Consider the following 23,630-nt stretch of genomic DNA (forward strand, 5'->3'; position numbering starts at 1 on the left):
GATACAATAAAGTATGCTAAAATGTGGTACGTTACAATTCACTAGGATACATTATGGTACAAAATGATACAATAAAGTATGAAACAATACAGTTTGATTCAGTGAGATTCACTACGATTACAAAGGATTACATTAGATTAGATTAGATTTGATCAGATCGGATCAGGTTAGATTAGATTAGATTAGATTAGATTAGGTTAGGTTAGGTTAGGTTAGATTAGGTTAGGTTAGGTATGCCAAGACAAAATGGTAAAGTTTAGCACAACTTAATAGGTTAGGATATGATACAGTAAAGTACAATATGATACAATTTGTAATGATGCTGTACAGTACAACTGGATACAGTATGATACCGTATGATACAATTTAATACAATACGATGCAATATCGTGCAATCTCATACAATAATAAAATACGAGCTATGACATGAATTCACATGACATGACATTACAAGATAGATTTAAATATTATACAATAAAGTAAGACACAGTACAGCACATTTTAATACGTTACAATTTAATACAACGTGCTAGGAAAAGATATGATACGATAGCTTACAATATCCATCCATCCATTTTCTATATCACTTATCCCACTTGGGGTCACGGGGGGGGTGGAGTCTATCTCAGCTGTCGTTGGGGGAGAGGCAGGGTACACCCTGGACTGGTCACCAGTCAATCGCAGGGCTGACATATAGAGACAGACAACCAGGCACAATACAGTATACTACACAATGTTACATCAGATTAGAATAGATAAGATTACATTAATTCTTAGATCTTAAACTTAGATTAGATTAGATTTAAATAGGTCTGTCAAGACAAAATGGAAAGCTTAGTACAGTGTAGTATGATCTGATCTAATTAGATTAGATTAGATTAGATACAGTTAGATTAGATGATTAGATTAGATACAGTTAGATTAGATGATTAGATTAGATAAAATTAGATTAGATTAGAATTGATTAAACTAGATATGACAAGACAAATTGGTAAAGCTCATATGATACATTAAAGTATGATATGGTGCCGTTCAGATGATACTGAAAAATACATACAATGTAGTAGGATTTAATACAATACAGTATGATATGATAGGACCCGACATGACTGGACAGGACAGGGTGAGATTGTATGACAAGACGTGATGTGATATGATAAAGTATGATACAGTACAGTATGGTATGTTACATTACTTTACGTTATGTTACTATGCTGTGTTACGTAATGTAACATAAAGTTCAGACACAATACATTACGTTATGATACATTACGATAGGAAACAATATGATACACTTCCCTGAGGACAATGGTTCTCAGAAGGTGTGGCCAGTGTGCCTTTTTAACAACCTTATGTCATTGCTTTAACTTTATAACGATTTGAGTTACTGTAACTTTTAAAGAGTTTTTTTTTTTTTTATAGATACAGATATGGTGTGCCTTGAGATTTTGGCTTGATCTCCGGTGTTCCTTTGGCAAAAAATGTCAACACTAGACTCTCTTCATGGTAGTATTCATTTTACATTTTGTCCGAAACTAACAATCACTCTTAATCTCTTGATAATGTTCTATCTCTCAGCTGAGACTTGAGCTAACAGCCGGCTAGCTTGGCTTAGCAAAAAAAAAAAGAAAAAAAAAAAAAAAAACATAGCCATAGGATATCTCTTGCCCAGGTCAGTCTTCAGGTGACAAAAGCTTCTCAATAATGTCTCTAAAGCTAACTAGTCAACACATTATGTCTTCTTTGGTATGCTGACATCACTGACACACTACAGTGTCATGGGTTGTTCCATATTGGTTGTATATATTCTTTAACTTGTGTTTTGCTTGGCCACGAGGCTGTGTACATAAAAAGCAAGTATCAAAATGTTGCATTTCATGTTGCATCATTTATCAGTAAAACCAATCCGCAAAAAATGCAAGAAGGAAATGCATGGACAACAAAATGTTAACCCTATAAAAATATAACACTAGTGCTAGCCTTTGCCCTTTCAAAACAAAAGCCTGTGCTAATCCAGCAGTTCTGTGACATGAAGATAAATGGAAAATGAGTGTAACAGTAAAAACAGTGTTTTTTAGTTGGTTGTTTACATGCTGTATTCAGCTAATGAAGCTGCATTCTTGTCAGAGAGCTTGCAGATGCTGTACCCTGCTTAAACTAATGCACACATTCAGTCTCACTGCTCTCAATGACTGATGAAATACAGCTCAGTGGCTATTGACAAATGTGTTACACTACACTTGTTGGGATGCTGTTGACAGAATAAAGCGCTCTCTGGTATTGAAGAGTGCTCTTTTCTCTCGCTGTTAAATCCATTCTTCTCTTTATCAGCCCTTCCCAGTTCTCATTGTGTGTCAGTGCTCAATTGTTTGTGTAAAAAGGCAAAGCCTGAATAAAAATTTAGAGGGAATTACTTTATGGTGATCTTAGCTTTCACTCACATGGCCTACCTTTTATAAGTCTTTTAAACAATAGGGTTTTTTTCCCCAAAGCCAAACATGCAAAGTAGGCGTCTTCAGTCCATACAACTAAACAAATAGAAAAATATGACAGGATGTCACGTCTTTGTAGAAGATAGTTGAGTACTCTTAGATGAATCAATCAAATTTGTGGAGGGTATTAAAACCAAAACCTTAAATTTCAGTCTTTTTTTGCTATCAAGTGATTCATAAAACCATAATGTGAGCACAATTATATCTAACAGCCTCTGCTGTCTTCATTGTGTGCCAACCTTGTGCCGGCTGCTTTGACCTACTTTCAAATGAGAGTGGTTGTGTTTTTACATCTTGGGTTTCTTTTTTTTTCCTCCTTTCATTCTGTGGAAGCTTTTACATCACTCCTCGGCCTCAGTTTGTGCCTGTTTAATTTAGAAGTCCTCTGATAGATCCTTATGGGAAATCTCAGAATCCCAGTTCACAGCAATAAATCCCCCCCCCACACACACACACACAGACACATTTCATATCCTGGCACATGGATCTGATTTTTGGGGTTTTAAGAGCTTACCGTGTGCAATGTTGTGTCTTTTTATTCCTTTTTTTTTTACAATTGAGAACATCTGATAGGGATTCAAGACAGATGGAAAAGAGCTGAGTACAAGAGCAGGGATGAAATAAAGATTATGAGGTTGATATCCGTGTTTTTTCCTGTCCACCACACATTTTCAGACACTTTTTTCATATATACAAAGCTTTAAAATATTGGATCTGCCTTTTAGATGATCCTGTGAGTGAATGGAGGACCTCATCTTGTCTGTGACTGGCTAAATCTTACCACTGGCTGCTTTCTTTGTCTCACAGGCGTGAATGAATGCATGATCAACAACGGCGGCTGCTCACATGTCTGCATGGATCGACCAATCGGCTTCGAGTGCCAGTGCCCTGCCGGGTACCAGCTCCTGGACAAAAAGACTTGTGGCGGTAAATAATGAAACTTTTGACAGACAAGCAGACTTATAGATGAAAAGACTGATTGACAGGCTGGCTGCTGACCGAGCAAGAAGACGTGTGTGTGCGTGTTGGGGCGTGTGTTTGAGTGCGTGTTGCTTTGGGCAGCTCTCTAGCTGTCTGTCTTTGTTTAGATTGCCAAGCCTGTCACTCCCACAGGGAAACTAGCACAGCCACCCGTTTCTCTCACACACATATAGTGTGTGTCCTTCACACCCCATCCCCATATTTTTCACACTAATGTCGTCCAATCACACCTCAAGAAAAAGTCTGAGATCTGCTTGAGGGAAGCAGAACAGAGAAGTCGACAGGGACACGCCCTGTCTCCCTGTCTGCTTCTTTTCTCCCATTAAATGCCAATCATGGCGCGGCTGTGTGTTCCTCTGCATTCACAGCCATAAATCTGCATATTTACTCATCTGTTACAGCTGATACTCTGAGAAATTATTGCATTGTAGGAATTTGGTTGTCTGTTTTATCCAGCCCAGCTCATGAAGGTGAATTAGACACAATCTGTCTGTGTCATTTACTTGATTGATCACCACCAATCTCTTTCTCACTCTCTCTCTCTCTCTCTCTCTCCCTCTCCTCTCTGTCTTGCAGACATCAATGAGTGTGAGAACCCAGATGCCTGCAGCCAGATCTGCATCAACTATAAGGGGGATTTTAAATGTGAATGCTATGAAGGTTATGAGATGGATCCGGTGACTAAAACCTGCAAGGCAGAAGGTGAGTCACAATGCGCAGTGATGAACAATGATGTATGGTGGAGACAACAGGTACAGAAGGTATTCAAGTCCCGCTCCCACTGGAGGGAAAACAATTCACTCCTCCCTCATTGACTTCATGATGGGTCTTCTGCCTTACTGCAAAAAACCCACACAGCTGTCAGTTGGTGGGGTACACCTCCAACAGGGTAAAACTAAACAAAGCTCAAGCCTCTCTCAGCCTAGAGTTTTAGCAAGTGAGCATGAATGAAGACAGCAACTAAGTTTTATATACCCACCGTGTGGATATATGTCACATTCATCCAGGAAACCGCCCATGCAAAGTGTTTGGGAAGAGCAGGATAAAAAAAAAAGTTCTCAGAAGGCGAATGGACCAACAGTCTTTCTATCATACTCATAACGGACAAGACAAATGAGGTAGTAGGCAGGGGAGGCATTCACGGCTCCAGTAAGTAAAGTAAGCTCAGCAGTAGTCATGGTTTACCAACAGTGGAGTTTGTTGTTGGATAAAACTCACACTGAGGACAGTAGGAGCTGGTGCACAAACATCTCCCCTGCCAAGAAAGGCTTTCACTATGTACCCGTAATGATAGCAAACTCATGATGAAGCAGGTTGGAAGATTAGCAAAAACATCTTTTGCATCATGAAAAGCTTTCAGTATGGTTCTTTGCTCTTTTCAAAAAGTGTAACTGAGATCAGCTGATCTAGTGCAAGCCTGCATTAGCTGACAGCCAGCTTATTTGCTTCTAAGCAAATCTACTATTGGCTAATTGCACTCATGCTGCCAAACTGCTTTAGCTGGGCTATGCTTTGCTGCTCCATCTGCAAGCCACTTTTTTGCAACCTCCCTCCACCCCAGCTCCTCCTTTATTCTGCTCCTGATGTAATCAGTGTCACTTTGTTGTCATTGATGACTTCTCTGCTCTGAGTTTTTTCTTTCTGTTTCTCTCTAAGCCTTGAGTTTCCTTATCAGCACAGGAAAGGCAGAAAAGTGTGCTGTTCTTGCTTGATGCTTTCCACATAGGCTTGTTGAAACGCTGGGGGATTTTTTTTTTAAAACCCATTCCCTGACATATACTTTTCAATAACCTTTTCTCTGAGATGCTTGGAGTGTTCTTTTGTCTTCACGATGTAATGGTAGCCAGGAATACTGATGAACCAGTAACTGGACCTTCCAGACACAGGTGTCTTTATGCTGCAATCGCTTGAGACATTGACTAGCACCAATTAGCTGGATCTCTTTTTGAATAAGGCCAGACACTTTAAAGGTCACTTATTTTAACTAAACATTTTTTTTGTTTAACTGATTTTACTTTGTAGAAAGCAGAGGTTAGAGTAGATTTTTTTGTGTTCTTTTAAATTTCAAAAAAAGCCAAATTATATTGACCATGTTTGATTTATAAAATCAATGAAAGGGTAAAACATCCAACAGGGTGAACACTTTTTACAGGCACTGTAGTGTAAATGTACTTTGAGTGGTTAGCGGCCTAGAAAAGCCCTAAGTAGAGTTTATTTTCTGTTAAGTAACCTGTTTCTGACTGTATTTTTGCTCTGGAAAGCAACTGATCTTTAAGAAGTATCCAGAGTAGTCTAAAAGATTCTTATAACTAAAATTGGTACTTATGTCCCTACATTTTTGTCCTAATAAGATGCTTTGTTGTTTTCATCTTGTACACTCTAAAATGTTCAGCTGCCTCTACAGCTTTCATTTGTAATGAATGTTTTCTTTTGCTGAGAGTATAAAACGCTGTGTTGTGTTGATAACAAGACTTTCCCTCAGAAGTTGCTTTGCCTCATTAGTGAAACCCTCTCAGATCTCATCTCATAATAACAAACATCTCTTCTATTTGGCTCTTATCACTGTATTGCACTGACTTGTGCACTTGATAAAAAAACAAAAAAAAAAACAAAAAAAACCCCAAGCATCATCAAGACAGTAGCTGACTTTCTCCCAGACCGGATCAACCTTGTCCCATTAGATGGTTTCATGAGTGACAGACTGATGTGTTCAACCGCGTTGAACGCTTATAATGAGGTGTATCAACTCTTCAGGGGCACCTGGCTGAGTCACGGCGGAAGCTAATTACAACAAATTTAATCTGCCGTCCCGTTTGACTTGTTGAAAACAGTTGTTGCACTAGTGGAGAACAAAGTGAACTGCTAAGAGGCCAATTAATTTCATTTGACCTCCGACTACAGCCAGAAGCTATTAGGAGGGTAGCACAGAGAGACCAGTTTATATGTTTGCACTTCATTTCCCCCAGAATGTTCATTATTTCATTGGCAGGAAACTGAAAGTCTGGCGAGATATGTAGATTTGCTGTCAAATGTTGTGATTTCATTTTCCTCCATTAAGCCGAGCTGATATCAAAGCTCTGCACTCACTTTGTACACACTGTGGACTGTATCTGCCCCTTCCTCTGTCTGCACTAGTGTATTTCTCTGTGCATGACTGCTCAGTATGTTTGCTATCAGTTTATCACGACCAGGAGAGAGCTGAGTGTCTGGCCGTGTGTCAAAAAGCAGCCAAAGTGAAATCGCGGTGAAGGCAGCCGTTCCACACGATGGTTTTGAGGCAATGAAAACTGCTTCTGCTGCTATGACAGCTCATAAAACCCAGCTGGGGTCTATTTTCCTCTTTACAGGGGCTGGAAATATAGTCATTGTAATGGCGGGTTTTTGAGGAACCTGTAGTCCTGGAGAGCACTCTTATCATTCAGGCTTTTAGCTCGGAGAGGAAGAAAAAGAGGGAACTGTGATACTACAATGAGGCTACGACACTGACTGTCAAAAGTGAAACTGAGGCAATCGAGCCATTAATGAGAGAATATCTCATCTGCCTCCAGAGATAACTGGCTGCAGCTGCCATCCTATTACCATGCAGTGTCAGAAGGAGAGCACCCGATATAGACGTTAGGAGACAGAGGTGGGCTGCAGTTGCTAGCCAGAGTGATAAAACCTCTCCCTGCAGGCTCACACTGTCAGAGTATCTGTCATCCACATGGCTTCTTCCTGCCAGAACAGTAAGGAGTAAAACACAGAGACATGATAATAAAAATGCATCGGAGGCCTCTTTTCACATTTGGCTCTAATTAAAAAGCATCCTGGGTGACCTTCTCACAAGTGGACGCCTCTAAAAATAGGTGTGATGCACCCAAAATGAAACAGGGACACAGTGTGAGATCACTGCTAATAGCAATGTGTGCTAGTTTTGTAGCATGAGAAGAGCAGAAATTCAACTTCTGCATGGAGTAAAGGCAAGAAACTGAAACTTGGTGTGTCTTTATGTGTGTTAAAACATTGCAGCAACAGGACAAAGATTGTAGCTTTGTCTTTCTTGTTTTGTATAAGTTTTTATCCATTATGCAAACGTCCATCGTAGACTTCTATAACCCCATGGATGAAAGCAAAGATATATTATTAGTCTAGCTAAAGGCATAGCTAGAGGATATCTCCCTCCATCTATTTGATGGATTACCATTGAATTCTGTACGGGCATTTCTGTTTTTCATTGGATGAATTTTAATATTGCCATTGTGCTTCACATTTGGCATTTTAAATGAAATATGTCCAATGCTATTGTCTGGGCTGCAGTAAAATCCACTTGGACACATATCATATGTTTAGTGCTCAAAGGTAGAGCGAGACGTTCACTTTTGCATGATTAAAATTGTTCCAATCCTAAAGCCCTTTATGTAGCATGTTTAAGGGCCCTTGGGTGAGAAGCTTAGCCCCATATTGCCATGATGGCATTGACATGAGAGCTAAAATGTGTGTGAATAAATTAGAGTAGAATCTGGTTGGCAGGAAGGCAAGAAAGATTCACACCCATCATAATCTACCTGACCAAATGTGAAAAGTAATTTCCCCCTAACCTAATAACTGCTTGTGCCACCCTTGGCAGCAACATATGGAATCGAGTGTTTGCAATAACTGGCAATGACTCTTTTACATTGCTGTGGAGGACTTTTGCTCCACTCTTTTTTGCAGAATTGTTTTAATTCAGCCACATTAGAGCATTTTGGAGTGTGTCCGTACAGCATCTCAATCATATTTAAGTCCAGACTCTGACTACACCACTCCCAAACCTTTATTGGAAAGACTAAAAACATTGTGGAGTCAATCAGTATTTATCACAGATGAAATCAACTAGCCTTTGTATATTAAGGTGATTTCTACTTGGTAAATACTGCTGTTCCTTCACGAAATGAATGCATCTGATGCCAAAGCAGTCTGTACAGCTAAATGTCAAGGTGGACAACTACACTGTGTGAATTTGTCACTTTTAAAATAAAATGGACGTTTTACTGCTGTTTAAAATCAACCTAGTTTAAGTAGACTAGCAAGGTATGTTGATTTAATTTTGAAATACACCCTAAATTTTTCAAGACAACCAGGCTGCAGACCAAAGGTCTCAGACCACCCCCCCTGCAGGCCACTTCTGTGGTCTACTACTGATTTTAAAAAGCAGAGTAAACCATCTACTTGAAGAAAAAAACATGTCCTCTATGAAAACACTCGAACGCAGCTAGCAATGCTACTTTAACTATGAAAGATATGTGAGTAATTTAGCTTACATAGCTTACATATCTAAAGCTAACCAAGCTAAGCTTGCAGATAGGTAAAGGTAACTAATATTGCTATGTTAGCTTAAACTATATTTGCTAACATTCATGTTGCTAAAGAAAAACTAACATAGCTACATTGGTTTAAGTAGTAACATTAACTATGTAGCTATGTTAGATTTGGCTAAATCTAAACTAAAGCAAGCCATCGTTTTCGTAACTACTTCTAAAACGTGTCTATGCTTAATTAAATCCCAGATTAAACTCCTGACTTTTTTCTTGTTTTAGTCTATAATGTATTTAATGTGATTATTTATGTTACTGCCAGAATTTGTTTAAAGCTGAGTTAAAGAAAAAAAATTCTTAAACATCACTGCTTTCTGACAGAGATGGCATCTCACAGTAGCTGATCTGTGGTCTGCAGCTAGAGGCCTCTCAAATTTTTACAGATTTTCTACTGTATTCTTTTCCTAACATCAGCCTATACTTTGTAAACATGTTAACATGTTGCCTTTAACATGTAGCTCAAAGGAAGACGGTACCTACGAACAGCCACACAGAGCTTCTAGTCATCGGTAGACATCTTTGTGGCTCATGGTAAAATACAGCTGAAATACAAATAGAAGTGTCGGTTGTAAAATCTAACCATAAAGTGACAGGTATAAAAATATTGAAGGTATTTATATTCAGCTTAAAGCTGCTACATTCTTTGTGTTCAACTTGGATGTACTTCCAAAGTCTATTAAAGGAACTGTGTAACTGAGCTTTATTGTTTTATATCAGGTTAGTTTGGAGACATGCGTCAAATTCCCTTTGTTCCAGGTTGTTTATCAGCCTCCTCAGCGATGACTGTGTTGTTAGTCTGTGTATATTCTTTTGCACTTATTCGTGCATGTTTATTGTGCCGCCTTGGTGACAGCTGACAGGTTGCAGTTTACAGAGTCACAGCTGTATGGTAAGGTAGCTCTGATCTATTTGCAAGCAGAAGATAATAAGGAGCGTATGACTTAATGATGCTCACAGACACACTGATCAATACAGCTACTATTCAGCACTTTTTAATGAAGGATTATTGTCCCCTCTCTCTTGTTAGAGGACATTATTGAGCTGTATCACATGAGCATTGTGGAGTTACTTATCTGTGTTATAGGTGACATTTTGTGCATTGATGGAAGTGTTACAAAAATGCTGCAGCATATTAAGCTGCAATGCTTTCAAACAGAAGTCTCAGTGTTATTACTGCAAAGGAATTCTGCATTATTCCCTGACACTCAGCATCTCCCATCATGGTAAACTGTCACTAGTCCAGCATAAAAACAGTGTCCATGCTGTGCAGAAAAACAATCTTTTAGGCTTGTTGGCATCATTTGCAGCAAAATTCTATTGTATGTTTACGCCTCATTTCTGCTCAAACTTTCCTGTAAAAGTATTTTTCCAAATGCCTAACGCACTTTAAATCCAACTGCCCTTGCTTGAAATACATTTACAGTTTTTTCCCTTCATTGGCCTGCTGATGTAAATTATATAAGGAAGCTGTGCAGATAACACTAGTTTTGGGCCCTTTCCAAACTGTCAATGCATATTTGACTTGCATTTTGTTGAGGATCATCCCAACTATTAACCAATAACGCATTCCCCTTTCTAACTGTATTCATCCTACACCAGCCAAATGAGGAAATTGCACTGTAACTGCTCCATGCTTATGAAGGAATGTAAGCTGAACTCAACCATACAAGGCCACAAGTTTACACATTTACTTTACTGCCTACTTTTGTGAAAGCAAGGCTTTAATTGTTTGCTCCTTGGTGTGCAGGGAAGAGCCCATACTTGCTGTTCACAAACCGGCATGAGATCCGACGAATCGACCTGGTGAAGAGGGACTACAGCCAGGTGGTGTCCACTCAAAAGAACGCCGTGGCTCTCGACCTGGACGTTGCCAACAACCGGGTCTTCTGGTGTGATCGCTTTCACAGGAAAATCTACAGGTAAAACAAGGGACTATCACAAGCTATTTTTAATAACCCTGTTTCAGATTAGAATAATGTTATCGACTAAATACATGATCTTAGATTTGAAAACTAAAGCTGATTTTCTGTAAAGGTAACATGCAGGATTTTGGTTTGTATACATTAAAAACTCACTACTATCTTTCCAAATGTTTTTTATTCAGATTAGATTTAGATTTAACAAAATCTTTAAAAACTCTACAGCAGATTCATGAACCTGCAATTAAACAGCAACTTACTAGGATCTCCAATGATGGGAGTACTAGTAGACTTACTGTAAGGGGTGCACAATATTGTTGTCATGAAATCAGTTTGAGCAGATATTAGCATCAAAAGTTAGATATCAGTATTGGCAGATATTAAGATGTCTGTATATGTATACAAGTATAGCCAAAATATTGGCTATAAATATAAGCAGTCTGTATCATACACTGAAAGTATTTGGTAACACCTGTTAATTATTGAGTTCATGGAATGAATGGGCACAAATTCTCACAGAAATACTCTAAATTCCTGTGCAAAGCCTTCCAAGAAGAGGCTATCATAGCTGCAAAAGGGGGGCCAACTCCATATTAAAGTATATGTATTTGAATACAATGTCAATTCAGTCCCTGGTGATGTAATGGCCAGGTGGCCAAATACTTTTGTCCATAAAGTGTAGGCCTTAAATATTGCCAAAATGAACTACTGGACCATCAGGTATAGGTGGTTGCCTTGGGTGTCACACCCTCAAGGGTGCCCAGCGTGAGCCATGAACATTATGAATGAAGCATAAAAACAACTACCAGACTGTCTGCTTCCCCTCTCCTCTCTTAGCTCTGCTTGACTCAGCCTCTCTTTGCACAGGAGATACTTGGTGTTCTTTACAATAGAAAAAGGTGTGTATATCGGTGTTGGCATGGGCTAAATTATGTTTGGAAATCTATTTTTATGTTCAGAAATGTTCAAAAGTATGTCAGAATTCTGGTCCACTTTTATAAGACTCATGCCTTAAAGATTTTACAGATCACAACCCAAAAAATATCTGTTAATGAATATTTTGTTTTGTTTTTAAACTTACACTAGATTTATTTTGTCGATTTAGAATCTAGCCAATATGAAAGCATTTTTAATTACCTATTATTCTTACTGGGTTGATTATTTTAACATTATTAATGATAAATTTCTGTTTTTCTCAACACAATGGAATACATCATTAGCTTTAACAGAAACTGCAAATTGCAACCTCTGACTTTAGACAGAACAATCATCTTTAAATATATCGTAATATTATCACTGCTTTGATGGCCCTGGTTCTGCTATCACTCCAGATTAATTCCACTCTTCCTATTGTTATCACTCTACATTTTCTCCCCTGAGTGTTTCCTAATTGGAGCACTCTGTTCCCTTTATAAGATGGCTGTTAAAAGGAAGAGACCTCTAGGGAAACTTAAAGTGAAATTCTTGCACAGGGAGCACAGCTGCAGCGGCCCTCACCTCACACTTCTGCTGGGGCCAAATCATTAGCCAGCAGGGCAACCTCAGATTTAGTCCTTGTCTATTCTGATAAGTGGCCCAGCTCAGAAGGATGCTAACCCCATGATGAACCTGCTCAGTGCATGGCCCAAGGCTACAGCTCGCATATATAGTCCCATTCTCTGTGCTGCAGTCACTTAAAACACAGTGGAGAGGACATAGACACAGACAGAGGATGCACGTTAGATGAGATGATGGATAATGTACATGTCATTCAATGGCATTATTATTACCCTTTACTATCATACTATATTCATTTACTGGTTATTACAATGGAATCTAATTTCATTTAAAATGTACATAAAGACTATATCATCGTATGTACAACAAGGCAGAAAGAAAAATACATGAAAAGTACAACACAAGAATAAACTATACTACACTTGATGATAACGCACAAAGGCTATGGAAAAGATTCTGTCCCCCCTGGTTCCTTGTCATCCTCTGTGCTGCCTCTTCTTTTTTTACTTGTCCATCTCAATGCGAGCATCAGAGAGGAAAATAGGAACAGGGAGACTGGGGATAAACCTTGCACTACTGAGCTGTATTGCAGTCCATCGGTCTCAGGGTGTTGGGATCCTACAAAAGGAAACTCTGTAACCAAACTGATTTTGTAGCTGGCACTCGCTCACGTTGCATAAAGTTGGGACATATTGCAACATATGTAAAAGAGGCTATTTTGCAAGGACATGAAAATGGTGTGCCTTGAGACTTCAGCTTGATTTTTGGTGTGACTTGGGCCAAAAAAAAGTTTGAGAACCACTGATTTAGACTTATTAACAGAACAGAATACTATAATTTGAAGTGGGAACAATATCTGTCTAGATTTAATGATGCAAACTGAGGTGTCGGGGATTGGAGAGGCTTTAGGAATCTTGTCATCAACAGACATCTGGTAACCCCTTCCGCTGGGATCTATAAAGAAGAGAAATGTATTTACTTTACTTGATGTCACGCTGGTGTGCCCATCTTTGCCAAGCTTTGATTTTAATCTTTGCAGATTTATTTATTATTTGATGTGTTCCTTTTTCCCCCTTTTTTCTATTCAAGACTGTTTTCTTTGTTTTCCAGATTTTTTGATATATATATATATTTTTTTTTTTTATTTGTATACAAGTAATAAATAATTGATAAAAATAATTGTGCCTGACCACAAAATTTCAGTAAAATGTTCATCATAAAAAACAAATCACACCCACACCAACAATGAGCAAGCCTTTTCACATCTGCATGTAGTCCCTACAGCCTTGTCTATCAGGAAAAAAACCTTCAATCAACCACACAATAGAAACAATCACTATCATTTATCTCCATACAAACAGTTCTAATTTTTTGCACATGTGGTATATTCCAGTGTTTAAAAATGCACATGAATCACATTTTAGGAGTGCAAACGTAATCTTTTTCACTATTTGGGGCAAAGAGGACTTACTTTTCTTACCTTTCTAAACGGACGGATAACTATTTTGTTTCTTGTTGAGCTTTGGCTGGCCCTGATTGGTCGCTATCACTGAGAAAACAATTGAAGAAAAGTTTGGAGCATCATGACTAGTTGACAGGCTGACAGAGAGTTGTTGTCTTTTACTTCTGGTGTCAAAATGGAGGACTGATAGCAACACTGCTAAGTTTTCCATTGCCAAAAAAGTTATAAATAGTCACATTATCATGGATTTAGCAACGTGGGTTTGTACAGTCGAAGCACTGAATAAACACTGCGCTATGCACCTGGATTAAAAATGTTCTGAAAGGGATATGAATGCCAGGAGTCTTCCTTAGGTCAGCAAAAGAAAGTATTCCAATCCATCGGAATTATTGGAAGTATTCCAATAATTCTGATGCTAACTACTAATGGAATCGAGTTTAACAGCATAAAGGAGATATCGCTGGCTTTTATGATGTTAAAAACCTCGGAAGAGTAAATATGTGAGAGGACCAAGCACTGAACCTTGAGGGACACCAGAGGACAAAAAAGCACACTAATTCAATCTAATCCTTTCCTCATGAGTTATTTGCTGTCTATTCAACAGCTTCCTTGTTGATATAAGTCCATACAATATTTGATATTCTTAAACCTCTCAAACTAAAATGAAAGCTAAATTTATAAGAGATACATTTATCCTAAAAAAGTGGTAACTTGTTAATCTCCCTTTATAAATGTACAATATATGATTATGGATATAACACACATTTAACAAATAATATATGATAATACAAAATAAATAATGTTACATAAATGCAATTTATTTCTGTTCTTTTTTGTGCTAACTTCCAATAATGCTCTCACTGTGGATCTTGTTTTTTGTTTGATGTGTTGCACCAAACTACTTTTCGTAGAAGTTTGTAAAGTCTTTAGCTTGTAATGGAAACACTAAAAGTCAATACTTTTTGAGAACATATCTTTAGTTGAGTGTCATATAATCAGAAGAATATTGTATACAGGCTCATTGTGACAAAATAGGAACCCCTCAGGCAGGCAGCTTTCCTCCACTGTGTATTGATTTTACAATAACTCCTGCCTCGCTGAGGATTAAGACTTCCATATTCTTGTCCTTTTTTATTCTCCCTCCACCTTCTCCCTCTCTTTGAACCTCTCTGTATTCCTCCCCTTTCTAGCGCCTTCATCCATGAGGCCAGTGACCCCTCCCAGCAGGTGCCATTGGTAGATTCCCAGCTGCAGACCCCGGTGGGTTTGGCTCTAGATTGGCTCCAACACAACCTGTACTGGACTGACTCCGGGGACAAATCCATCTCTGTGGCCTCGGTGGATGCCACCAAGAGACGAGTCCTCATAAACACGGACCTGAGTGAGCCACGAGCCATTGCACTGGACCCCCACCATGGGTAAAGCATACATCACTGACTTTATGTTATTTCTAATATTGAAGATACAATGACAGGATCAATGGTTAGGGTCTTTAGAGCTCCAGTGAGTTATAATCTATGAAACAGACTGACATAAATCATGATGCCTCTATATGAGCTACTAAAGCAAATAGGTCCATCTCAATACGACTAACCATTTCTATTTCGTTATTTTGTCTATTTTGTTACCCTAATTCCTTAAATAGCTGACATAGCAGCTTTGGGATTAACTCTTCATTCCTATAGAAACAGACACTAAGCATAGTTTAATAGCTCTCATTAGGTTATCTATTTAAATATCATTCAGCAGACTTCTTGAAATATAGTGCCCATAAAAATAGTAACTCCCTTGGATGTTCTACCCTTGTATTGACTTTATAAATTAGTCATGGTCAATATAATTTGCCTTTTTTGACAAAAAAAATCTTTAATGTCAAAGTGAAAACAGATTTCTACAGATAAATGTGAATTCGATAAAAATATGTCATGTAAAGTAAGTGACTGCATAAATGTTCAGCCCCTTCAAGTCAATATTTAGTAGATGGACCTTTGGCTGCAATCACAGCACTGAGTCTGTGTGGATAGCTCTCATTTAGGCTTGCACATTGGGATACTGCAATTCTACTCCATTCTTCTTTGCAAAGCTGGTCAAGCTCTGTCAGGTTGCACAGAGGTTCTCTATTGGATTGAGGTCTGGGCTTGACTCTGTGCAGCTTTCCCTGTATGCTTTTTTGCTGCATTCATTTTACCTTCTGCAATTACAAGCCTCCAGGGCCAGCTGCTGAGAAGCATCCCCACAGCATGATGCTGTCAACTTTGTGCTTTTCACAGTGGGAATGGTGTGTTTGTGGTGATGTGCAGTGTTTGGTGTCCACCATACATAGTGTCCTGTCTGATGGCCAAAAAGCACCATTTTGGACCCATCAGACCAAAGAACTTTCTTCCATTTGACCATGAAGCCTTCCACCTGTCTTTTGGCAAACTGTAGTCAAGATATAATATGAATTTTCTTCTTTGCAACTCTCCAATAAAGCTTTCACTAGTGAAGAACTCGGGCAACAGTTGTATGCAGAGTGTCTCCCACCTTAGCTTCTGAAGCCTGTAACTCCTTCAGAGTATTCATAGGTGTCTTGGTGGTTTCTCTCACTAGTATCCTTCTTGCACGGTCACTCAGTTTGTGAGGAAGGCCTTATCTAGGCAGAACTACACATGTGCCATATTCCTCTTGTTTAGTGATGATCGCTTTAAGGGGGTGAATATTTATGCAGTCACTTATTCTACCTTACATATTTTTGTTACATTGATATAACTGTAGAAATTTTGTTTTGTTTTCACTTTGACATTAGAGGTTTTGGTATTTTTTTAATTGCCAAAAAAGCCAAACTTTATTGGCTATGATTGATTTATAAAATTAATAAAAGGGTAAAACATCCAAGGGACCGAACACTTTTTATAGGCACTGTAACTAAATTACATGTGAAAATACCCTGTCAGATTCTCATGATTTCTGTTAATGACAAGGCTACATAATGATCCAAAACTTACTGGTTATGGCCCATTTATACTGGGCTTTCCAATGATGGTAGCGTCCATATATTATATCAAAAGGTAGACTAAGAGCTATCTTAACAGTGTTTCTAACATCTGTAATGTTGCAAAAGTACTCTAATGCATCACTTGCCTCAGTATGTAGTTAAAGATTATAAACAGTTACCTTATAATGTCAATATTCTAGCAAATTAATGATTTACTTTTAAGGATAATGTTACCCAGTACCGTTGAGTACATCAGCATAGGCGCAGATTTCCGGTTGAAGGGTTTAACAACCCACTCCCGCTGCACCCTCAGAGATTTTGGATGTGTTGAATCTTCCAAGCAAGTTCAGAAATAGAGTTGAAGTGTGCCTGATATAGAGAGTTCTAGGAAGGCCTCCTGATTTCTATTAATCATCACAATGTAAGTATGTGCTGGCCTGTGTAACTATTTTCTGATTTAAATATTGTATGCTAATAGGCACATATCAGGCTGCCAATTTACACTTCCATTTATAGTATCCCAGCATAAACAGGTTATGGCTGAGACTATGATGCTCCCCCTCCTGTATTTGAATATGCTGGCAGACTGACTGATTTTCTTTTCATGTGTTGATTATGGTCAATGAGGCTCAGATAAAGATTAATAACATAGTTTCAGCCTGAGACGCATGAATTGAATAAACATAATCTTCTCCAGGGACCTTGTCTAATCATTAACATAAGAGAACTGTAGTTGTGTTTGGGAATGCAGAGTAACACGCTGGTGACCCATTTAGCATCCTGACTCAATAGTTTTTTACAAATTCTGTCCTAGATGATTGCTCCTAATCTGGGAAGCTTTATGAATTTGTGCCAGCCTCTGCAGCTTTTTTGTTCTGGTGATCAGAAGCGAGATGAAAACAAACATGCACAAAAATAAAATATACAAGAGTGTAGTCAAAGCTGAGGCAGATGCTTGGTGAGATTTTCTGCACATTAAAGTCAAATTTATATCCTCCAGCAGCTATCCAACACATAGCTGTGACTCCAAATGACTTCTGTCTTTGAATGTAATAAACATTTGCATAGAAATGACTGTTTAAGTCACTGTTTTGCTGCAGTAAATACTAACTGATATCACTCAATAACCATTCAAACTCTGCAGAACGCAAACATTAGCAGCTTTTAGATGTGTTTTTAGCTTACTAACAGTCACTGTCATGGCTCCAGAAGTTTGCTTGCTTTATTATTCTTATTTAATTATGATTTTACCAACACTCAGACAGTAAATCAATGCAGCTGCAGAACTAAATTGAATTCATTTTTTACAATTAGGGTGTAATGGGCTGATGGAAAGCAAATAAAGAAGTTTCTTTCAAGTGACTTTGAATCAAAAAATTATGAAACTAACAAACACATTTACAGCCAGCGGGTTTATAATTACATAACTGAATGCACACAACATTAATTTACACTCCAACAAAACAATCTTTCAAATATTGTAGTCTTTTTTACTACCAAAGGAAAATTCAGCTTTCACTATTGTATTAAGAGACATATTATTCACACGCGTATGTCCAAATATATGCACAAGAAATACCTATGAACATGCATTGATGGAGAGATGTCAGAGTGAGGGGGGCCTGAGTGGTTGGAGTTTGGGTGCCTTGTGATAGTTAATCTTAGCAGTGCCGTGGTCATAAACTTGCACCTCTCCAGCAGCCAGAGCACTGTCTAAACTTAATATTTTTAGCTTAATCAGGGGCAGACAATTGGCGGCCTGGGCTCCACATGCAGCCCCCTCTTCTCACACCCAGGGTTCAATTTGCATTGATCTTGGGTGTGACTTCCACTGTCGTTTTTCATAGTAACAAGACATTGATCCTGTTTTAGAGCATTTCAAAGATAAAACATCATCTGTTACACCACAAATGGGATTGGTGTGATTATTCCTCTGCCTTCGACCATCAAGGGATGAGAGGACAATGTGAACAAATGCCCTCAGATAACGTACACAAGTAAATAGAACAAACTTTATTAGCTCCATATTAGTTTTTTCGTCATAATAAGGATGATTGCATTTTTTAAAGAGGTGACACACAACCTTAAACCAGACTTAGAGCCCAATTAGGGCCATAACAATTCTCTCCCAGCAGCACACCGGGGTTTTTGTTTGACTGTCGTTTTTGTGCTGTGAGCTGGTGGATAACAGTGCATGATATGATGAAATAAATACAGAGCCTGCATGACTTACCACCGATTCCCAAAAAGTTAAAGTTATGTGTATTTTTGACAGCAGTATGTCCCTTTATTCTGTGTGGGTCCTGAGGTGGGGGGGGCAGCTCGTCTTAGATATGTGAAGGGGGGGGCTCAATAGGAAAAAGGCTGGGAACCATTGCCCTAAATCATACCTGTAGACACATACTAAATCTACATTTAATTACCCATATAGCATCACTCACAATGTTCAAATACTGTATAATTACATACAGTTTTCAAAACTGATGCAGTGCCATTATTAACAGAAATATTTCTCCTTTCTCTCTCCCTGATAACCTCAGTTTCACATATCCTACAGCTGCTTTTCCCAGACATCAAATCAGAGACAGCATTTTTTCTGCTATAGTCTTCAGTCTTTTGAAGACAATCATATTTTCAGCTAACATATGACAAAAACAGATGCCTGATTTCCAGAGTTTCTATAGAATTTCTCAGATAACCTGTACATTTCGATGATAATTTTTAGCTGCACAAACTTTTCTATCGTCTTTTGAGTCCAGAAAAGTTTCTGCAGTCCTCACAAAAGTAATAAAGAAGAATCCTGTCTGACTTATTGGTACCTCCAAATGTGTTACACAAAGTTACATCTCTTGTGTCTTGTAGCAGTTTCTTTGTTTTGCAACAGAAGCCAGACACGGTGCAGAGCAGCGTCTGCACTCAAACTCAAAACTTTTTCAAAGAATGGCAAAGTTCCAGACAAAATGTTTCTGTGATAAGCAACCAGAGCATCATGTATTCAACAAGGCCAGTTGGCACAACGTCAGCAGACTGTATTTCATCATTAAAGCATGAAAACTGACTAAGACTTGATTAAAAAAAAAAGCTTTGTCATTATAAACAGACCAATGCTTGTGCACTGTAAGATCTTTGATTTCACTGTTTCTGCTGAGCACAGCAGCACTGCATAAACTCTCACTAATATAACAATACACATGCTTCTTTTGTTCATCCAGCTTCATGTACTGGTCTGACTGGGGCACGCAAGCAAAGATAGAGAAAGCAGGAATGAATGGAGTGGACCGACAGGTGCTGGTGGCTGATAACATTGAATGGCCAAATGGAATCACTCTAGGTGAGAGAACAGCAACTTTTCCACCTTTTCTGTCCGTATTATATGTTTCACATGGATAATTTGACTCTTTTCCAGCAGTTTGTTGTCCTTAAGTTGCCTAAAGCAAAAGTTAATGTATTCACTAAACTAACTGGAGGTAAAGGTCAGAAGTAATTACTGTACCTACCATCTACTCCAGGCTGATTCTTAAATTAGATTTGATAAAAGGTAGGTTGTTGTTTTGAAAAAAAGTCATGTTCAAATACATTTTACATCAAATTGTTACACTTAAATTGTAATAATTCATCATTCATTCATTTCCAAAATTTCTCACCTTCTTTGGCACTGCAAAAAAATTAGATCCAAGCAATTGTATTTGTCTTATTTTTGTTTAAAATGTGGAATTACGCTTATTTTAGGTCATACTTTCCTCAGTACTTGTTATATCTGTAAGAAGAAATAAAAAGCAAAAATTTGGTCTTTATTTCTCATGTTAGTAAGAGATATATGCCACTTGGGCCAACAAAATTTTGTGTCTTGAGATGGAATCAAGTATGGCGCTTGAATCCTCAAATATGTCATCATTAATCATCAGCCAATAACAGAATTATATTAACTTATGTGATAACAATACTTACTACTATGAACCATCAAAGGGACCATTATGTGTTGAAATAACATCAAATTATTGTATAAGATTGTTGTTACAATTATTAAACACTGCTGATGAAATGTGAGGTTGTAGGAATTTCCCGTAAAGTCTGGATCAGACTACAAAAATATAGCCAGACTTCGGTTCGTCCATTCCACCAAAAAACAGGCCACCTTTCTCCTGGACATAAATTATAAAAGGAAGGAGTAGGGCTAAGCGGTTGGACAAGTATGGTGTCAAGATTTTTCCTGACTCCTGACTCAGTTTTTCCTTAAACCTGACTCAGTTTTTCCTTAAACCTGACTCAGCTTTTCCTGACCCCTGACTTAGTTTTTCCAGGGACCTGTCTCAGTTGTTCCTAAGACCTGAGGACCTTTTTTGTGAGCCCTGACTCAGTTTCTTCCTGTGACCTTCATCAGTTTTTCCTTAAAACCAGCACCTTTTTCAAGGATTGAGGATATCTTAATTATCCTGGAGGGGCAGCAGTACCATCAAAACAATCCCTCGTACCATAGGAATAAGATAAAAGTTAAGACACATAAGAAATGTTCACACATAGGAAACAATAGCAATGACATCAAAATGAATAAGTCATATACAAATTTTACCTTGAACTATTTAAAAGGCTAATGGCAGTCGGGATAAATGAATTTTTCCTGAGACCTGATCGCATTTTCCTGAGAGCTGACACCTTTTCTTCAAAAGACCTGACTTAGTTGTTCTTGAGACCTGATAATCGTTTTCCATGAGACCTGGCATCTTTTTTGTGGTGACCTGACACATTTTTTCCTGATACCTGATCCCCAATTTTGAGTCGTTTTGACCTTTCGCTGAGACTTAACTTTGAGGACCTTTTTCCAGAGACCTGACTCAATTTTTCATGAAAGCTGAATGGTTGTTGCTGATACCTAATGACTTTTTTTCAGGAGCCCTAACTCAGTTTTTTCGTGAGCCCTGACTCGTTTTTTTCTGAGTCCTAAGAACCTTTTTCCAAGAGACCAGACACCTTTTTTCACAAGACTGGACTCAGGTTTTCCTGAGACCTGATTTAGTTTTTCCTGAGACCTGACTCAGTTGTTCTTAAGACTTGACACCTTTTTCCCTGAGACCTGAAGACCTATTCTTGAGCCCTGACTCAAGTTGTCGTGAGACCTGACTAAATTTTTCTTGTGACCTGACCCAATTTTTCCTAAAACCCAACTATATTTGACAATTCTCCACATTTTTGCTCTATTCCCTGAAGAAGAATTAGTGCATCTAATGAGCTAATAGTGGGTAAAAGGTCAAAAGTTATTAAAATAATGAGGGTAAAAGTTAAGCGCAACACAAGTTATCCAAGTTACTTGTGGATGACATTTGAAGAGTTTGAGAACTTATAGATTGGCACGGTAAAAATTGCACCGTTGCATAGAGCGAGAACAGAGAGAGGTTGGCATTTTAAAATGTAATCAATAACACCTAAAGGGATTTGCTGGTCAGAGTGCATCGGTGCTTACCACAAAGAAAATCAATTCCTCGTCAGCTTAGGAAAGCCTTACCACTGCATGTGTTTGTGTGTGTCAGATGTAGCCAACAGGCGCCTGTACTGGGTGGATTCAAAGCTGCACCTGATCGCCAGCGTGGACCTGAACGGAGCTCACCGCAGGACACACATGTCGTCTTCAGAGAGGCTGGGACACCCGTACGCTCTGGCTGTGTTTGAGGTTGGTGTTTTACAGATTTTAAAGATTTCTGCCTTGTTGTGCACTTCTCATCATATCTACATCTCCCTCATCAGCCTCAGAGGGGCCCGCAGTGTGACTGAGAGTTTAAAAGTAATGAGAGTTAAATTCAATTTACTGCATGCTCTGTGTCTCTGTCCTGTGCTCTTTTTTCCCCATTGGGTTTGACAAGCCGAGCATACTAAATAGAGGACAGCTACAGGGAGGAGAGAGCCTGCAGCCTAAACACACTTATGCTTTGGCCATCAGCCAGCCTCTATGAACGTGTCTGTGTATGTAAGCGTGATCTAACATGATGGCAATCAGACACAATAACCCTTGTTTTTGTGCCAAGAAATCCTGCAAATGCTGCCTTGTGGTTTCTTTGTCATGCATCGGACCTATGTGCTTCTGCTTTAAAGCTTTTGTATTGAAAGTCAGTGTTGTTGCCACTGCAGCAGAGTCCCAGACTGTCGCAGATGGGTGCTAATGACATCACCCAGGTGGCCTATTCCCCTGTGAGACTCCCCTCAGCGGGATCTGGTCCCAGTGGGAGTAGCAATGCAGGTTTCTTACAGCAGCAGACCAGACTTACATGCACAGACTTTTTAAATACCCCACTGAGGATTCAAGCGCATCAACCTAGTCCTGGATAACTTTAGCTAGGTTTCCACCAGGCAGTCTGGTCCTGTCAGGTTTGGTTATTTATGTTTCCACTGTCAAAAGCTAGGAAAGGTACCAAAGTAAATGACCTTTCTTTTTGGCACCTGTCTTTTAGAGTACCATTGTACCTTTCCAATCTTAAAGGGATATTTCTGTATTTTTGAAGTAGGGTTGTACATGGTACTTTGCAGTAGTAGTCCATTAGCCTCCAGAGATCTCAGTGAGCATTGCCCCCTCAAACTGGATGCACTTGGGGAAGCTAGGCTTTACAGCGTGGGTTCAGTTTCTTTGCATAATTTGGCTAGTTTACGGTAAAAATTGGCCAACAAACAATGTTGGCTTCAATATATGCCACATTGAACATTTGTAAGTGTTTTTTTTTTTTTTTACCCCGAAAGCCTCTGTGTTTGGCACTATTTTGCAATGCAAGCTAAACAGCTGTTTGGATCTGCGGGCCTTATCTGGGACAACAACTACAAACACAACTAAAACTAGTTATTTTAGCTCAGTTTTCCTACTGAGCAACACTACTAACCCTATCATCATCATGTTGAATATATGGTATTCACCTCGTTCCCACATTTTCTCCAATTCCTATGATAAAATCTCTCCATGCTCCCATAATATCATCAAATTGTTTATGCTTT

General features: G+C 38.7%; 1 protein-coding gene across 2 annotated transcripts in view; it reads left to right on the forward strand.

The window, feature by feature from the left end:
* LOC121520596 (low-density lipoprotein receptor-related protein 8-like) overlaps nt 1–23,630 on the forward strand; it is a 168,389-nt gene that overhangs the window by 126,397 nt on the left and 18,362 nt on the right. For both annotated transcript variants that reach the window (XM_041804120.1, XM_041804121.1), the window contains exons 8-13: nt 3,300–3,419; nt 4,050–4,175; nt 10,554–10,725; nt 14,875–15,102; nt 19,871–19,989; nt 22,184–22,323. In XM_041804120.1, the coding sequence (XP_041660054.1) occupies nt 3,300–3,419; nt 4,050–4,175; nt 10,554–10,725; nt 14,875–15,102; nt 19,871–19,989; nt 22,184–22,323 (905 nt within the window). The remainder of the gene's footprint in view (nt 1–3,299; nt 3,420–4,049; nt 4,176–10,553; nt 10,726–14,874; nt 15,103–19,870; nt 19,990–22,183; nt 22,324–23,630) is intronic.

This window comes from Cheilinus undulatus, linkage group 13 (assembly GCF_018320785.1).
Source record: "Cheilinus undulatus linkage group 13, ASM1832078v1, whole genome shotgun sequence".
NCBI lineage: Eukaryota > Metazoa > Chordata > Actinopteri > Labriformes > Labridae > Cheilinus > Cheilinus undulatus.